This window comes from Prinia subflava, chromosome 21 (genome assembly GCF_021018805.1).
Source record: "Prinia subflava isolate CZ2003 ecotype Zambia chromosome 21, Cam_Psub_1.2, whole genome shotgun sequence".
In the NCBI taxonomy this organism is placed as follows: Eukaryota; Metazoa; Chordata; class Aves; order Passeriformes; family Cisticolidae; genus Prinia; species Prinia subflava.
The window spans coordinates 697,629-717,252 of record NC_086267.1 but is presented as its reverse complement, the minus strand read 5'-3'; the positions used below and the strand labels follow the sequence as shown (position 1 = coordinate 717,252).

The 19,624-nt window shown below is 43.4% G+C and overlaps 1 protein-coding gene and 1 long non-coding RNA gene across 5 annotated transcripts in view; one reads left to right on the top strand and one right to left on the bottom strand.

Moving 5' to 3' along the window:
* Window positions 1–19,624, bottom strand: part of SPEN (spen family transcriptional repressor) — a 67,045-nt gene that overhangs the window by 31,426 nt on the left and 15,995 nt on the right. For all 4 annotated transcript variants that reach the window (XM_063417449.1, XM_063417450.1, XM_063417452.1 and 1 more), the window contains exons 2-3: window positions 16,945–17,265; window positions 13,181–13,657 (exon numbers count right to left, since the gene is read on the bottom strand). In XM_063417449.1, the coding sequence (XP_063273519.1) occupies window positions 13,181–13,657; window positions 16,945–17,265 (798 nt within the window). The remainder of the gene's footprint in view (window positions 1–13,180; window positions 13,658–16,944; window positions 17,266–19,624) is intronic.
* Window positions 7,599–11,259, top strand: LOC134560963 (uncharacterized). The gene is made up of 3 exons (XR_010082834.1): window positions 7,599–8,376; window positions 8,529–8,595; window positions 8,703–11,259. It is a non-coding gene; the product is annotated as an uncharacterized LOC134560963 (long non-coding RNA).

Below are 19,624 nucleotides of genomic sequence, written 5' to 3'. Positions count from 1 at the left end.
CCTGGGAACAGTGGGATTGCTCATGCTCCAAAAGAAACGCTGGGAAGCCAGAGGAAATGCTTTCTCAGCAAACGGCCACGGTGACGGAGCTCAGCGCTGGGAAAGATAAAAGTCATTGAGGCCTTGAGGGTGAAGTACAAAGCAGCTCTTCAGCTCTGCTTTCCCACAATTAAACTTCCACCAATGTAAAGAGGGAAGAAAGAGGGTGGGTGTGAGAATGGGTGAGCAGGATGAGCCTCCGTTTAACATCACCTTCACAGAGGGAAGCGCTGGGTCAAGCTCCCTCGTGAGAAGTCCTGCTGCAGCCACCCAGAACTCCCACCCCCTCCACATGCTCCAAATTATTCCAAGCACTGCCATGACATGCCTGAGGAAGAGCTGCTGCTCTAGGCATGGATCAGACATAAGCTGGCCAAAAGCAGCATAATTGTGTTAAAGGTGGCTTTTGCCACCTATCTGCTGATTATCTAAATTAGTATTTTGTAACTGACACCTGAGAGCACATGAAAGTTTTGGACAAAAGCCATATTTTAGTACCAGATTCATGGGAGGCTGTCTTAACGTCCACTGCAGATGGAAAAGGAAGTTATGAAGAGTCCAAGGGCTTTGCCCAAGGTCATTCTGTGAATCATGGAGGGAATAGGCTGAGGAATTTATCTCCTGGCTCATGGGTGGCTCAGTCTTTTCAAAATACCAAGAAAGCAACACAGAATCATTTAAGCTGGAAGAGAGCACCATGATCATCAAGTCCAATATTTAAAGACAGTTTCCTCAACAACAGCCCTGCTTTCATGAAGGGACCTACTCGGCATCCTAGGAAAAAACACCGAAGTACTCCAAGTGTTGCCTACGAGCCAGGAGAGTGAAATGCCACCGAAAATGCAACCACCATTGCATCCAAGTAGGCTACTACATATTTACTCAAGGAATAAAAAGTTTCTTTCGCCTTAAGAGCCCTATCAAATGAATTCCTTGGAATAAACACTTCTAAATACAATTTTAAAACCATTTGGCATTTACTAAATATTGAGCATTGGGCATGTTTCAGAAGAAAAGCCTTTTTTAGACATATGCTAGAACAAAAAAAAGCCCTAGCTCTGATTCGCCTCCAGGTTACTGCAGCTACTTTTTAACATAGAGCTGCCAGAAGATCATGGCAAACAGCCCCATAGAATTAATGGTGTCTTCATGTTTTAGAAAAGCATCACACCTTGCCTAAAAAAACCAGGCACTATTTGCATGCACTGCCTCCTCCCAACCCAAGGCACCGGGGTTTTTTTAGCAATACACAAAACACCATTTGTTGAAAATCCTGATTTGGAGCAGTTTTGAAATGGTGCATCCTCTCCTATAAACAGAATTGTTCCTGGGATGGGAGTTGCAATGGAAGGCATGCCAAGATACACAGCTGAGCTTAAGTAAATTTGGGAACATGCAAAGCTTAATATAGAAATTCCCTTTATGGCAGATAACACTGTGGAAGTTTAGTACTTCTAAAAATGGTCACTGCTGTCCAAAGAGAGAAATCCAAATGAAAATGGACAGAGTGACCCTAGCTCTCCAACCAAAACAAATCCATTTATCAAGGGTGTTTTTCAAAGAGAATTTCTATTCCCTTACATCTTAGAATCAGAGAATACTTCTTCTGATCTAAGATTCTAACAGAATCTTCTACAGCCTTTCAAAGAAACACCAGAGAGATGAAGGGAAGAATAATTTCGGAGGGTTTATTTTTTTAATGTCCCCTTTTAGATAGACAACAGTGACTGGAGGAATCACAGGAGAACTCTGTAAAACCAGAATGGGAGCTGCTGTTCTGGAGTAAAGGACTACTTAAAATGGAATGCCTGGGAAAAAAAAGAAGTCATTTCTGTGATCTCAGGCAGCATAAATTATAGAGAGAAGATATTTGATGAGTTCTATGCTAAGGATTAATTTGCCATTTAAAAATGCAGGGAACAGATGGATCTCTTGGCTAGGACTATATTCGGGAATTACTTCATTTTGCTGCCCACATGCAAATAAAAATACAACTAAAAGTAGAACTTTTTTTGAGCTTTCACAGGAGTAGAAAACACTGAAGCAATGAAAATAAAACCAAAAGTGAAAATTTCTATGAAACAGGTAAAGTGCCACTGCATCTGCTGTGGATCTGCAGTAGGCTGGGAGAGAGAATGCGATTTTACTTTGTTGAGCAACTACAGAGAGTAATCCCAGGCTAGGAAACTAAATTAAAAAACACCCCAAATCCAACCCAGCAAAACCCGTATCATATGACAGTGTTTGCCACTGAAGAGTAACTTCTGAAAAAGCACCTTGCTGTAACTTAATTCCACGGAATTTGTTAGGATTTAGCGATTACATTGCCAACATAGTCAGAAATCCAGGGATTCTCTTCCCCAAAAGCCTGGGCCAGTCCCATCACACTGAACAGGGATCACAAAGCATGGATGAGAACTTAATTTGTGAGAAAAATGCAAAAGTAGGGGAAATTCCAGAAGAAAATGCCTTACACCTCCCTGGACTGAGTGCCTGGACAGCCCTGGCTGCCACCCCACATGGCAGCGGCTGGGAAAGGAGGAGCAGCGCGAGGCAATCCTGCTGGCAGAGTGGAGACAAGGGGACAGAAGAAAAGTCCTCTGAGGAATTCCCACAGGCAAAGCCCGCGTGCTTCCCTGACGGGAGCCAGTGCTTTCAAACCCCCAAACCATGGCAGCCACACATACAGGATTAATTAAGCACCTTCCTTTTTTCCATGTGATTTCTCTGAGTTTGAGGGAAACTGCATATTGAAAAGCAAACCCAGCATCAACTCCCAAGACAACTGTTAGATATCATCTCTGTTTCTCCTCTAGCAACACAATGAGCCTTTCCTCCCTCTCTGCACCTCAAAAACAAACAAACTGAAAGTTTCACCCAGCAAAGCCCTGACCTGCACAGGACGTCCTCGATGCATTCCCAGACTGCGGAACAGGGAGAAGCACAGCTCTGCGCACATTTAGAAAATGAAGAGGAATAGAAAATCTGTACCAACCCGACAGCTTCCTTTCTGTGACTATTCATCCTTCACAATCCAACAGGACACACCAGCCAGTAAACAAACATGGAAGGGAGGGACCAACTTCAAAGCAAGTGTGTAAATCTTACATAATTTGAGGGTTTGAGATCTTGCAGCAACCTCTTACCCAACGAGGTGTCAGATGATCCAAGGAGGTCAGACCTGTAGCAGCCACAGTAAGTAGGACACTCTGCATCTCATTCAGTCCAGCCCAGCACTGTTCGTCCACAGGGACTGGGGGCTGGTCATTCTTGGGAATTCACTTTCAGGAGAACAGTGCCTTTCTTTCACACTACATCACGCCAGAAAAGCTCTCTGCTCTCAAACAGATGAAAGATAATAAACACGTGAATGCCCTTAGAGCCGTGATTGGCTGGAGATGTGTCTTAGTTATTCCTGATTTTTAACCTGTTTGATGAGGTTCTCATATTTTTGCCCAGGTACAAAACTGACGATTTCAGGCATCTGCAGAGAACATCCTGTAACCATGGAAGAACTGAGGATACAGCCCTGAAAATCACTCTCATAGAAAAGATTCACCAAGAAGTACTTTTACCGCCATCCTGATTTCCAAGTGTTGGTTTTTCTACCCAAAACCATCATTTTTAGCTAAATAAAGCAACTGAGCACTGAAGCCCAGACATTTCTCAAAGAGAAGGAATTAAAAGACTCCATGTCTCACTTCTCCAGACAGCAGAGTGCACTCATGGCTGAAAGGCCCAGGAAACAAAGGAACAGGTCCCTTACCTTTGTTACAGGCCTCTTGCGAGAAGAGATCACAGAGAAGTCCTGTTTCTTAACGCCAAAGCTGTTTTTGTTCTTATATTAGGCACTTAATGAATAATTATGCAAAGACTTTATTCATGTGGCACCTACACAGTGCCCCTCCTTTTGGAAATCCAGCTTCCCTTCAAGATTTAAAAAAATTGGACTATGTCCCAACACATACAAACTTTTCCTCCTCTACAGAACACATTGAAGCCCTCACCTCTCTCCCAAGCCTGTGATTTTCCATTTAAGACCCACACTGCCTTCTCCTCTCCAAATGGCTGACCACAAGGATCTGAACTGGGATCCCTAATCTCCTGCTAAGAAGCTTTTGCACTTAAACCCTTGATGCCATCATTAGTGGTTTCAGCACTTGCGACGTCGCAGCCGGACTGCACTCGATGCCGGGACAATAAGGACAAAGCTAAGCGCATCAGGTACACGGTTAATTCAATGGGCAAAGATTAGGGGATGATACTATTTTTTATTTTGTCTCCAATAAAGCTTATTTACTATTAATTTCCATTTCTGTGACCTTATTTAAGTACAACATGCTCCACCTGAGATAGTTTGTTAGGTTAATGCCCAAGTCGCATTGATACGCCTCAAGGAGACCTGTTCTCCCAGCCCTTTGGTTTTACAGGAAAGGTTCTCCTTCTGCATCCACACCTCTCGCAGAGCTCTCTTTGGACAAAAAACCAACCAACCAACCAATCAAACAAACAACAGCAAAAAAACCCCTAACAAATCACTTCATTTGCAAGTCCAAAGGGATGTCATCTCTCTAGGCTTTAATAGGAACATCTACGGCTGAGCCCAGGCAGTGGCTGGATTTTTCCTTTGATCTCTATAATGACTAGTATTTTTTCAAGAAGCGTTCAATACAGCCCTCCTCTCCTGCTATTCATCCCTCCACATGAATATTCATTAGAAATTATTAAACTGCCCTTTATTCCAAAGGTCTGTATGACAGGGATTGTCTCTCCCACCTCTGGTGCCTGTGTCTCCATCTGAGCTGTCTGACTGCACCATTGCTGCAGATAAGCACCACTTCCAGACTACGATCCCCCTAATCTATTTTAGTCATGATTCACATCCGAGCTGTGTGTATCTCCCAAAGAAAGGGGAATCTGGACCACTCGTGCACAGGGAAGCAGCCACATGGCACCACGTTTCCCTGTTTTCCTTGGCTTTCTCAGGGTTTTTTTTCCCCTTGCTCTCCCAGTGTGCGGCAGGAAGAGAACACGAGGCACATTTCTTCCTGCCTCCAGGATCCCTCAGACTAAGCCTGGCTTCTGAGCAGTAACACGGGCAGCTTCAACTTCCCTGACCTCAGCTAATTCTTTCCTTCCCTCAGCCTACTCAAGATGATTAAGCAAAATACTTGGAAGGAAATCAAAGCCTTAAAAATGCAATTAGAAGTGACCATTTTGTTAATACGCACATGCACAACCCCAAAGTCAAACCCAATCCAACAGCACCTGACCTTTGGGTAAACAGCAATTTTTAGCAGCTCCCACGGACTTAAGGAACAGCCCAAAGTCTCCCACAATGCTGGTGGGAGCAGTGCCATCCACATAGCTCAGGTTTTTCCCACTATTCCTAAAAAAGGAGGCTAAGAAGACATGAAATTGCAAATTCTCACACCAGACACTGGCTCCCATAGACCTGCAGCTGTCCAGAGGTGACTTAAAAATATATTTTTTAACACACATCCTTCCACCCTATCTTTCTCCCCCAGCTGAGGAAAAGGCAAGTTCATCACAGGATCTGGAATCAGTTGCCCCAAATCCTTATATTGTCTAACAAAGATTCTGATCTCATTGCAAGAAACCTTTACGCACTGAAATAATAATAATCTCTTTAACAACAATAAAGTTGCTTGAAATGATCAAAATAGCTATCATAGTAATAAAACAGAAATATTTTTCTAGGGCAACTTGCACTTCACCCGTCCACAACATGGTATGTTTTTAAGACTCTTTTCCTGAAATTAATTTGAAAAAATATTTTTCCCTATCTGCCTGTAAAGAATCAAATGCACTTTTCAGAAAGCAGCAGTTGAGCTTCTGGGCCCTGACACAGAAACAAAGCTTGACAGCCCAGATTTAGATAAGCACCTATTTTTGCACATTTAGGAAGAGGCTTAATTGCTTTGTCATTTAGAGCCAGCAATTACCAGCTATTACTGTGAGTTCGACGGTGGTGGGGGGTATTAATTGCAGCCAAATGTCCACTTTTTTTTTGGGCACTCATGCCAAGCAAATAAAGCACTAAATAAATAAAAATTAAAACTCCTCTTGGTTATAACGTTTTAAAGTATTTTATTGTCTGTTTATATGCAAAGGGTGGAGGAGGGGCGGGTTTTCCCAGAAGGCCCAACAAAGATAGAATTTCTGTTTTATTTTGAAACTGTGTCCAAGCACGGCAGAGGTGGTATCAGGATGTTGCGGCAGGTTCCAAAATCACCCTTTTGAGGGATTTTCGGGGCTGATTCCTCCAGCAAGAAAACCAGTGCTTAACTGCTTAACTTCTAGAGCGAGCAGAGCATTTAAGGTTAAAAAAAAAAAAATAAACGACCTAAAATTGGTTGAGAGGGAGAGAGGGTGGTTTTCCACCCTCAGAGCCGGCTCTGACACAGGCGCTGCTACTTCGTTTCCCTGCGCTGTGTGAGGGGAAAACCTTCACGCAGGAGCGAGAGCTGCTCCAGTGCTAAGGTGGGGGAGGGATTCAATTTTTTTTTATTACTATTTAAAAGGCTTTTTTTTGTGGCAATCGCGGCGTTTTTCAGCGGGGCTCGGGCGGCCCCGCCCCGGGGGCGGCGCGGCGGCCCGGGCCGGCTCCCGCCGGCTCAGACCGGTTCTCAGCGCAAACAACCGCCCCCCCCCCGCCCGCCGGGCCCCGCGGCGGAGGAACACCGGCTTTTCCCGCCGAAACACCCGCTTTTCCCTCAGAAACACCCGCTTTTCCCTCAGAAACACCCGCTTTTCCCTCAGAAACACCCGCTTTTCCCTCAGAAACACCGGCTTTTCCCTCAGAAACACCCGCTTTTCCCTCCGAAACACCCGCTTTTCTCTCAGAAACACCCGCTTTTCTCTCAGAAACACCCGCTTTTCCCGCCGGAACACCCGCTTTTCCCTCAGAAACACCCGCTTTTCTCTCAGAAACACCCGCTTTTCCCTCCGAAACATCGGCTTTCCCCCCGAAACACCCGCTTTCCCCCCGAAACACCCGCTTTTCTCAGAAACACCCGCTTTTCTCTCAGAAACACCCGCTTTTCTCTCAGAAACACCCGCTTTTCCCTCCGAAACACCGGCTTTTCCCGCCGAAACACCCGCTTTTCCCTCAGAAACACCCGCTTTTCCCTCAGAAACACCCGCTTTTCCCTCCGAAACACCCGCTTTTCTCTCAGAAACACCCGCTTTTCTCTCAGAAACACCCGCTTTTCCCGCCGGAACACCCGCTTTTCCCTCAGAAACACCCGCTTTTCTCTCAGAAACACCCGCTTTTCCCTCCGAAACATCGGCTTTCCCCCCGAAACACCCGCTTTTCCCTCAGAAACACCCGCTTTTCTCTCAGAAACACCCGCTTTTCTCTCAGAAACACCCGCTTTTCTCTCAGAAACACCCGCTTTTCCCTCAGAAACACCGGCTTTTCCCTCAGAAACACCCGCTTTTCTCTCAGAAACACCCGCTTTTCCCTCAGAAACACCCGCTTTTCCCTCAGAAACACCCGCTTTTCCCTCCGAAACATCGGCTTTCCCCCCGAAACACCCGCTTTTCCCTCAGAAACACCCGCTTTTCCCTCAGAAACACCCGCTTTTCTCTCAGAAACACCCGCTTTTCCCTCAGAAACACCCGCTTCCCCCTCCCCCCACCCCAACCAGCCGGCTGAGGAGGCTCCGCGGCCGCGCCGCCATTAACAGCGGCGGGCGCGCTCTGCTGACTGTGAGGCGAGAGAAAGCGGCGGGGTTTCGGAGCGAGATAAGAATCTTATTACGCAACGCACATTTTTAATAGATTAATGCCGAGTCCAGGGCTGAGGTAATACGGGCTGTCAGCAGCTGGGGCGAGAGGCCGAGGGACGAGCGGGCTGCGGCCGCTCCCTCCCAAAGGCCCCGAAGCACCGTTTCTTCACCATCCGTGAGGAGAACTTTGATATATCACGTTATTTTCCACAGAAGGATCTATTTATGTGGTTACACATGCACAGGTACGTCTTTTTCGGCATATCTCGACTGTAAAGGTTTGCTTTCTGTATTATAATCTCTCCAAAACCGTCAGAAATAGTTCTGCCTGTGCTCAATCTCAAGAAACGATACAGTCCCAAGGGTAAAAAAGCCACAGTAAAAGGATGGTCTCGGTTATATTTAGCTGAGCAGCAGCACACGAGCAGAAACACAAGGAAGAACAAAGTGAAAACGCTCGACAGTTGGTAACAAAAACCTGCGAGATCTGAGGTAGATTTTTTTTAAATTTTCCTTCTCCTAATTCACATTTTGCCGTGCAGAGGGAACATTAAAGCAGTACATGGACTTACGTGAACAAAAGGTAAGGATGAGGTGTTTCACCTGACTCTGACAGGATTTACCGTTGCCTTTGTGTAATGGAAAAGTCCTACTCTAAGAAAAGTCCTACTCTAAGAAATTCTTTAATTTTCTTTTATAAATCTTAACCTAATTCTTTTCCCATACAAACACAAGCCTGCTCAACCCTGTCATTCTACCAGAAGAGAGTAAAAATTTTCAGCTTATCTCTACAGTACCAAATGTAAGTGGAATTATTTAACCTCGACAAAAGCCATCTCACAGATGCTTCAATAAAGACTAAACATCTACGTTTAACCTCATTTTTCCCGATTTTTCATCTGTCCTCAGCACAGGCATCTCCAAACCCACTCAAAATCCCAAATCCCACCTAAATCAGTGATTCATCACCTCTGGCAGCAAATGATGTCGGAAGGAGATGATGAAGACAATGGTACACATTTGCATTATGTAATGAAACTAAAACTCACTTGCTTCTACTTTCACTTCAGTTGTTGAAACGGGGTAGGAAAGTCCATGACTAAATAAAATACACAGGAGGTTTCAGGGAGCCTGTTTTTCCCATGATTAAAATCCTCTTGGCAGTATTTTTCATCAGTGTATTTCATTATTAAGACACACATATATTCCATTCCAATGGTAATTCCTTGCTCCAGAAAGAATGACATCACAGAGAAATCTAAAATTAAAACCAATCTCTAATTATCTTACGCCTTGCCCACTCGTCATGAGAACTTTAAATACAGCTATCAGAATTATTAAAAAAAAACCCAAAAACACCCTTTTCAAATATCTGTAAGTGCAACTTCTTCCTGTTTCTTGATTTCAGAAGACTGGAATAACTATGCTCATGTAGACCTTGGTGAATATAAAGCCGGTGTTGTATCTAAGCTGAAAATGCTCTTTTAATTTCACAGTATCTATTTCGTATTACAAGCTGTAGAGAAGTAAGTCATCTAACTAATTATTCATCCAACTCCATAGTCCTGGAGATGAGACAACCAAATAAACACTCTTAAAAATAAATTAAAGGTGACTATATTACACACTATAGGAAATTATTAATTTAACTGGTAAATCCCCCAGCATCCTCCACATCAGACAACTGAATAAACACTTTTAAGAAATAAATTAAAGGCCAAGGGAAATCTCAGGTCACTTATCTGTAGATCGAACACATGGGATGTTCATGCTTTCACAGCCTGGACATCACCTACAGGAAATCAAACACTTCTGCCTGGGTTTTTGTAAATGAATTCAAAGCCCATTCCAACAAGGATTTTAGGAGCAAAATGCTCCACTCTCAGCATCGGGTGGTTCAGCACACTGCTGCAGCAAAGCTTTAAAAATAATCACTAACACATGGAGTGGCAAGAGATGTGTCAGGCCACTGATGTTCCAAATTTGAATCAAAAAGCCCAGAAATTATTTTTAGCATATTAGAGCACCTCGACAAGCCTAGTAAAGAGCTTTTTCTACAAAAGAAAAAAAAAAGGCAAAAACCAAAAAAAGCAAGGGGGATGTTTGGAGGAGGTTGGGCAGGGCACAAACAAAATCGGCTTTGCTTCCTATGGGATCATCCAGCTTCCACCCAGAGCCAGCTTCTTCCATGACACAGTACAGAAAATATGTTTTCTAATGTATCATTTGTGGTGTGTGTCTGAATCACTCAAGTGGAGAAATTGAAGCTTCTGGTGGTGGCAATTATCATTTTCAAGGGCTTTTTTATTCTTTCAAGGTGATAAAAAAATTCTGTCAACCCGTTTCCACAATATGGGTGGGGAATAAGCAATCTCACACTAAGACAACTTCAAAACACAAATTCCTCCTCAAATCCATGTTAGAACCATCCACATTCACCAGCTTCCTCACCTCAGCAGGCAACTTCTAAGAGGCTACAAAACAACCCAAATAAAGCCTGGCTTCAAAGAATACTGGTTATTTTTAACTTGTTCTTTCTGGTTTTAGTTTCTAAATTACTCCCTTGCAGCTCCAGCTCCATTGCAAAGGCCTCCAAATAGCCATTTAAAGCCAAGTTTAGTTGAGATCCAACACAGCAAACTCTGAACCTTTACGAGATAAAGGCTTTTTTTGGGTTGTTTCTTAATTTTTAACCAAACCGATCGTGCTCCTTCAGTACTGTCCAGGAAAATCAGCTCCATTTAATCAGTGTTATTTACTTCACACAGCTCTTGAAAACCGCAAGCAAGGAAACCCAAACTTCTCCCTCATCACCTTTCTGCTGCTTTTTCACAGCTCCTCAAGGACAGTGCCTGACACAAAGTTCCCAAAAGTGTTGAACATCCACCCTGTGTCCCAAACACTCCCCAGGGCAGGGAACACAACTCTCCCAGCTGAGACCAACAGGACGAGACTTGAGTGACCAAGTTCTTAAACTTCAGAAGAATGCAGTGTCATAAAGACCTTAATAATACCATGGCCTCACAAAATTGGCCATTTCCACTTATTAAAAAAAATACAAGATTCTCCAGCTTGCTAAAATCCTCCAGACCACCACAGAAACTGCAGGCAATAATTATTCTCCAGACAAATGAAACTCGATATATTACACAGCAAGTGGGAGCACCGAACCAGGGAAAAGGGGGTGAGGCAGCATTCACTCACCAACAGGGTATGAGGGGCTTAATATTAACATGGCTAAATTCAAAGGGTGTTGAAAATTAAACACTTGTGCACTGAAAGACTTCTAGGCCAGGTGGGGTTTTGCTTCCCAACATAAAGAGAGGGTTAAATGTCTATTATTATCTAACTGATTGCTGAGAAACATGTAAAACTCTTTTCTGATCCTTCAAAATTACATATACAATCCACCAGATTCCATTACTTGCTTGACTGAGTTTGATTTTACTGTATTAATAAGAAAAAATGTTTTATTTCCTCCCAGAGTATCGTCTACTTTTCCATTACTACAACTAGAAATTGCCAAGAAAATGAAATGCTCAAGCATAGCAGACGCTGCTTTTCTTCTCATTAAATCTTAAAACTTGGTTCCAGTGGGATCATGTTTAGTCCTCTCAAATTCAGAACAGGATTTCATCCTGCCTCGACATCCCAACAATGACATTTCATAAATATTACGAGTTTCTTGGACGCCTTTCCCATTCCACAAGAGGCAGAGAAGCACCAGTAGAGATTTTTTCTTCTTCCTCTGCTTGAGATTTTTTATTAAACCTTAAATGTAACCAGCCCTCCTTTCAATCCATTTTCTCTAGGATTTTTTTGAGATCTCTGGAAGTCTCCCAGATTTTTCTGAGCTGTAATAAGTGTGAAAAATCTTTGAAAAAGGTTTGTCTTTATTCAAGAATTAAGCTCTCACTGAGAGAGGTATTTGAAATAAACAAGTGCTTAAAGCAGCCTAAAAGTTGTCTTAAACCTTCACCTGCTCTCCAGCCTAGACAGGACCTGGATTTCTAAATCCAGGAGGAGAAAACAATAATTAAAAGAAGTAAATAAATTCTTGCATTATTCTTTAGACATGAGAGGTGGGGCAATCAGAAGAGGAGACACTGATTTCCTCATCTTCTCTTCTGTACACTCTCCACGGGTGTCAGCCCATCTCACCCTTCCAGAAGGTTCAACATTCAAGAGATTTTGTGAGAATAATTCCCTTGGTCAGAGAGTTCTGCTGGTGGTAAAATTTCATTCACAGTGATAAATCACAATAATCACAGAATCCTAGAATGGGTTGGGAGGGACCTTCAAGTTGACCTAATTCCACCCCCTACCATGGGCAGAGACACCTTCCACTATGCCAGGTTGCTCCAAGCCCCGTCCAACCTGGCCTGGGACACCTCCAGGGATGGGGCAGCCACAGCTGCTCTGGGCACCCCGTGCCATCCTCACAGGGAGGAATTCCTTCCCAATATCCCATCTAATCCTGGTCTCTGGCAGTGGGAAGCCATTCCCCCCTTGTCCTGTCGCTCCAGGCCTTTATGAAATCAAACATTCCACTGATACACTTACTTATTTAATGAATATTTTCAGTTTTAGAAAAATCCTGGCATGCAAAGGAAATGCTGCCAACTCTGCAAACCCTCCTGAAGAGCAGAACTCTTCGCCAAAGAGCATAAAACATTTATGGGTGCAACTGTAACTTTGTGGTTTCCATTCTTAGGGTGAATTTACTCTTAAAAGAACAAATATCAGAGAGGCACTTCAATATGAATTTAAAAATTATTAAAAGTAATCCATGATTTTCTAACACCTTTTCTCCCCAGTAGGTATTTTGTAAAGCCATGCAAATACAGAGCTATTTGCAGAACCAAGGACATGGGAAACGCATCCCCAGGAATTGCAAACTTGGATTATTTTCTTTTAATTCTTCCAAGTCTACAATTTTTGCTGTGAGGCAGCAGGGGGAAAAATGGGAAGGAGACAGATCAACCTTGTGAACATCAACAGTGTCAGGGAACAAGAAGAAACAGAACAATACCACTATCATTTCCCAAAGTATATTGAAATGTGGTCTGTAAAAAGTAGCTGACCTTAAAATTTGCTTTTTCTCTCACTGAAGCAAATAAAAGTGACCCATTCTCCAGGCACACAGGCAGCAAAGCCTCGTGTCTGTACACTCCTGCTCTGCCCAGCCACCATCTTACAGATACTACATGGATCCACCATGGAAAATAACAAACAGGAGCACCAGCATTCCCCTTGGAGCCAACTGAGCCTTTTTACATTTCACTCCAGTTCACTTCTACGTCAACAACCAAAATTTTGCCACAGAACAACTCCTCGGGCTCACACCTCAGCAAACGACCTGCAGAGCCCACGGCACAGGAACCTACCTGTCGCTGCTGGTACTGCTGCTGCTGCTGAGGGAGTCGCTGCTGGAGGATCTGCTCCGGGAGCCGCTGCCGCTGGGGGAGCGGGCAGGCCGGGCGGCCTGGCTGGCCAGGCGCTGCGGGGACTGCGTCCTGGACTGCGACGAGTGCGGCGACCGGCTCCGGCTGTGCTGGTAGTTCCGCTCCGGCCTTCTGCCTCGTACCTCCCGTGTAATGTCATCCCTGTAGATATCCCTGTGTACCACACTGGGCAATGTAAACTGCTCCCGGGCCCTAGGTTCGTATCGGGGGTCGTGAGCGTCAAAACGGTTTGGACTTCGGCTCCGAGAAGTGTAATAGAGCCCGTGTTGTAAGGTCCGCTCCCGAGGGTCTCTATAGTAATCCTGATCGTAATGTCTCGTCCGATCAAATCCGCCCGTCCCCCGCTCATGGTGTCCATAGGCACTATGTTCATAAGCACGCTCCCTGTTATCTGAAGCCCTGCATTTGGGAAGGGGGAAAAATACTGCATCAGAAAGGGGCACGCACAGCTAAAAGCAAATCATGCAAACATTCACAGCAGCACTCGACTTATTGTTGCAACTGCTTCTCCACTAACCAGCAATAACCTATCAAGCAAACAATGACAAATTTCAAAACATTTTACTTGACTCCTAAGTTATATTTGTATACAATCAAGCTGAGCAATCATTTTGGTTTAATCACAATATGGGGCTTTCATGACCAGCAACTTGCCTGCATAGGAAAAAAATTTCTGCTTTCCCATGCAGAATCCTCATTTTAGTTGCTCTTTTTCTTTTAAAATCTGTAAGCAAGAAAAACTTCGTGTTTGTGGACATCATCATTAACAACTTCTTTTACTCTCCATTTTTGCTTAAGAGCTTCAAAATCTGGTAATTACTGAAGCTCTTGTAATTATCCTTCTGCAAAAATGGCATCACAAATTGGGCTGTAGCCATGAAAGCCTCCATGCAAAGCATGACCCAGAGGTAAGAAGCTGCTTTCAAAAGGGGTGGCATAACCCACTGAGAATTCCCAGAAAATTAGGGGGGTTCTTGTTGCTGTTCTAAAACATTTCACCCTCTTAGAGGGAATTTTTGCTTTGGCCAGATTGCTACACTCATTTCTTGTAAAAGCTGTGGATGCTAAAGAAACATCTCCATTATTAATAACTGCAAGGATGCAGGTCCCCAGAACATACTAAGACTCTGCATAAGGATTGAGAATCCAATTTTTAGGCGGTCTTTTTGTTGCGACTGCTGCTGTTGCTGCAATCACAGAATTTCTATCTACACAAGCTGCTGCTTTCCAGCAGCTACAGTCCAGTTCATTTCAGTGTTTCAAATATTTTAAATAGAGAAAGGCTCGGGGATGTTCTGAGTTAGTGTGATCTCTCAGGTAAAGAGACAGTAAAACTGACAGATAAAGGAACACTACAAATAGTTGAGTATTCCAATTTAGACAAGTACCAGGATGGTACGTCGTAGTTACATCCACGAAATGGAAGATCCAGAAGGATTACGCTGAACATTTAAAAAACACTTCTAAAATTCTAATTATGTCAGGGTAGCCAAAGTTAATTTAAAAATTAATTATCCATCTTATGAAGGACATTTCAACCTTTTTTTTCAGCTTTCTCTCTCAGATTCTTCCTTCAGAATCTGTTATGACTCACTTCAATCCCCTGAATCCTGATAACCCAATTCTGCCTTGTGCCTCCTCCTCCTCTCCTGCATCACAGCTCTAGTTCGAGTGGCAGAAATATTTCAGGGATCTTTTATAAATTTAAAATGAGATTTGAATCTTTTTTCCATTAGCATCTCAGGAAGTTCCTTCCATTCCTTCTCCAATGAATCACTAGATCCTTAATCCTCTCAAAATATTCACTCTCTGTTGTTAAATTGTAACTCATATACTTTCTATAGGGGTCCCTCCCATCGTGCCTGCATTTTTTTCTTTCAAATCATATATAAAAAACTACTTAACCAGTGCAAGAGAATGTCATTAACGTCTACATCTGCTTGAACTTCATTGTTGCGTTTCTATTTCCATTACCTCTTGCTCGCAACAATGGAACTTTGAAAGCTATTTCAGAATCTGGCACAGAAACGTGTCTCTGTTTTGGTTCTTTTTTCCCCCTTTTGAAGGACCAAGATCAACAATTTTACAAACGATTGCATTTAGCATCCTATAAAGTGTTAATCAGTGAGAGCTGATTTAATTAGATCAGAGAAAAAGCAGTATTTTCTAGTGGGTTACTGCTACAGAGCTGACAGAAAATAACAAATCCTTATCCATGAGAAGAACACAGAAGACAGACAGAGGAAGCAGAGCTGAACAGCTACTGGCTACAGTGCTTTCTTCATTTATCTATTAGTACTAAGTGCTACTGGAGTTAGTGGAAAGAGAGGGTTTGACTTGGGTTAGGAGAGGGGCTAATATACACAGGGCAGGACATACCAACCTTTTCCAAGTGTGGAAACACGACCTATATTCCCAATTAAATCTAGGGAGAGAATTGTGAACATAACTTCCCCAATTTTGGCCCCTCTTACAGGGGTAATCCACCTTCTTAATGGGCAAGGGTGTCAAATGATATTTTAGATGAACCAACAAGAAAAAAAAAATCTTAGTGACAAGACACAAAAAAAAAATTCCACTGGACGGAAGTAGTCCCAGACTGAAACCGTAACTCTGAAACCCCCAGACTTCTTTCTTGAGACAGAAGGCACTTAAATAGATCCATAATTTTAATTTCCAGCCCTAAGTCTGAATCAAGCAGCTGGTAGAAGATCCCCCGAGGCCCGAGGGCCCTCCTCACGCTGCTGCCAGCAGGCATCCTCTGGCCGCCTTGGTAACCATCCAGCCCAGTCACTTCTCACTGGTGTATCCACAAACGGGTATTAGCACCACGTCCTTAAAGCTAACGTATGTTTAATGTGGAGCAGCAGAGAGCTTTTTAAGAGACTAGACAGTAATCCACTCCCCATGGCTACTGGCGTCTTGACTGTATACCATCCAATAAATTCAACGCAGTAGTTCTTATCCCAGCTTTAAAGAAAAATGAACTATAATTTCCAAAATTTAGTAATGTCCGTCATCTCTTTTTGCCAATACCATCAGAAAGAATAATCCCAATAACTTGGAAATGATGTAGATCCAAAATGGAACCATCACAAGCTGCCTTCAGTCTTCTCCATCCAAGCGTTATTTCCACGGCTAAGTGTTGTCGGTAGAATCCAAGGGGCCGCATCATTAAAGTCTACTATGAATTTTGTGGTGACAATCCAATTAACATACCCGCTGCGTATAGTGAGATCTGAGAGCTAGGCATCAAGCTTTCACCGAATTCTAGGTTCTAGTATTCCGAAGATACTCCACAGAGAACTTCACCACATGTTGTAGAGTAAGATAGCTCCATCTGGCAGCAGGGATACATCCAGCAAGGCCTTAATATTATCCAAGAAATGGGATCGCTACTTCTAGAAAAGAATAACTCCAATATCGATGCTGGCCAAAGGAAATCTTCCATCTTAAAACCACCTTATTTCAAGTGTAGGTAGATATCCAACCAGCTGCAGGACACATCCTCTATGGATCCACAAGGTATCAGCCACTGGGATAGAAATCACTTCCGTTTCCAACCCAAAATAGGAAACATAGATAATTCCCAAAATTTTAAATCCATCTGGGGGCCCTAGATATGAGTTTGTGTTTCTCACCATATCAAATACAAAATACCTGCCTAGAGAAACCTTGGAACTTACCCATCAAGTCTCCGCTCATAACGTCCTTCCCGTGCATGAAGTGATGGTGGGGGGCCGTAAGCAGGCCCCCCCCCACCTCCTCTGAACCCAGAAACCTCTCTACTACGAGATGCTATGGAAACTGTATCATCCAATCCCCGTGCAGCACTGGGAATGGTTCCTGGTTCATTATAATCCGTCCGTAGGTCTCTATCTCCCATTTTGTTGACAGAGTTGTGTGCCTTCTGGGCACTTTTGATGTCCACAAAATCCACAAATGCTGCCACTCCGCCTTCCGACCCCCTCTTAGGGAGGATTTTGACACTTTCAACACGTCCATATCTGGAAGAGAAGCAAAGCAGAGCACACACGTTAGTGCTAGTGGGAAAAGACCACATTTAATAACATTGCCTCCTGCAAAATCAACATCCAACCCTTCACCCTTCCCCTGTGCCAGGAAAATCAATCACTGGGAGACACCAAGAGGGGAAAAGCCATTTGGAGAGGGGGAAAAGCCATTTAAACTTTCCATGGTTACACTTAAACTCCTCTCTCAAAGTGTGGGGAGCCTACCATGGGATCAGGCTTTTTATAGCAACAGAGTAGCAGCAGCTGAAGAAATAAGAAGGTGTTCACAACCAGAGCACTCAGCACATCATTAGTCTGACACAATTAAAGAGGTACAATTAAAACAAAACTGTGTCACAAGGAAAAATACAGACAGCCAACAATTTTCTTAGGAGACAGATGACCTTGACAGCAATTCCACTACTTCGATCTGTATTTAATCAAGTCTCCACTGTGAGCCTTGTTCCTGATCTCAACCTCGTTTACTTCCACACCTCTCAGGACAGGGGCAGCACGGACCCCCCAGACCCAGGAGCTGCTGGGGTTCAGCCTCCCACCCCCACTCCAGACCCAGCTACCCAACAGGAGCTGAGAAATGCCAGAGGGAATGTGACACCACCCTACGTAATGTATGTTAAGTAACTGCAACACTGGCACTTACAGATGAGTAAATGTCTATGCAAAATAAAAATAAACCCAAACATGTTTGTGTACACAAGGAAACAAGATGTAAAAACATATTTAAATAACTTGCATCCACTCACAGCAGAAAGGACAAGCTGGGCGGGATGAGCACAGTGACATTTTAACAGCCAACAACTGCAGGGTTTGGGTGCTCAGTTCCAAAAGATTCTGAGCAAACCAGGGAAAAGCTTTGAACTGCAGTTGGTAATCCAGGACAAGAAAAGGCAAAAAGTGTATTTTTGAATGTGCCGACAAAGAGGAAAGGGACGCATAAATAAAAAAACTAATCAGGAAGTATTTGTAAACTCCATGAATAATTATTGTGAAAAAATTTCTATGCACAAAGGCAGTACAAGGCAGGGCAGATGTAAACAGACCTTACACAGGCAAAACTGTTCTCAGCCACACACGCAGGGAGAGAAGGGAATACAACCGCCAGGCTGAGGCACACACGCTGTCAGATCCCAGGGCTGCCTCGGGTTCATGCCTGGCTTTTCCTACACCTTACAATTTCATCATTGTTGTTAGATGACTAATCCTTAAATACGATCTGAAAACCTGCCTCGCTGACTGCTGCCTTCTCATTCCAGCCTGACCTACTACACTTATATATAACCTGGTTTGGATTTAGAGCCCATTTTTCCATGGTTTATACTCCACTGAACATGGTTGTGTGCACAAATAAGAGCATCTTTCAAGAAAAACTGCCTTGTTGGGCATAAAAAGACATGGTCACACACGAGACACGTTCCTGCCTCTCAGCTGTCCAGGGCTGAGCTTGTCATCTTTGTGCTCCTGGGTACAGCACAGGGATGCTAATTCTTGGGAGTTTCCTAATCTGTGATGCTATGGTTATTTTTTTATTGTTTCTTTGTTATTTTATTTAATTAAAAGCTTCAAATAATGTCAAATGGAAGTGCAGGAAAGCTGCTTCTCAAAGCATGCTCTCTTTAGAAGTTGGGTTTGGTCATCTTGCCTTGAACACAAGATTTAGAAAGCCCAGAAAAGCAGAGGAGATGGTTAATAAAATCTGTGTGAGGAAAAAAAATGGCCTAATTGGATGTAGCAGACATAGAACAGCAAGAGAGGGAACAGGAAAGGAAGGAGAGGGAAGGAAAACAGGAAAGAGTCTATATGAGAAAATGTTCGTGCCATGAATGAATGTGACAAAAAATATGGAAGGTAATTAGGAATCTCAGTTAGGATCACCCTTTAACACGTTTTAGTGCCAGTTCTCTGCAAACAAAGATGGACTCCAACCCTCATTTAAGCCATGTAGTTCCCTGGTTAGAACACACACTTGCCTTTTGCTCACTATGTTTACACGTTCCGTTTCTGGCAACATGAGCCCATATTTGCCTTCAATCTTCCGGGAGGAATAGGATTAAGATACTTTTGATAATGGTATCAATATCCCTAAAATCCCAGCTGTCCTTTGACTGCAGCCACCATGGCCTACCTCACATGAAAAATGTCCACCAGTGACAATCAGAGCTGTGCTCTGAACAACTGCCTGCTCCCCACCTTGACAATTAGTGCCTAATTCTGACATCCTAACACATACATGTTATTGTGCATACACAGTCAGAACTCAGTCATTCTTTTGCTGCAGAAGATGCAGAATGTGTTTAAAATGTTCAAATACCTGAGCTCATGCTGCCCAGAAAGT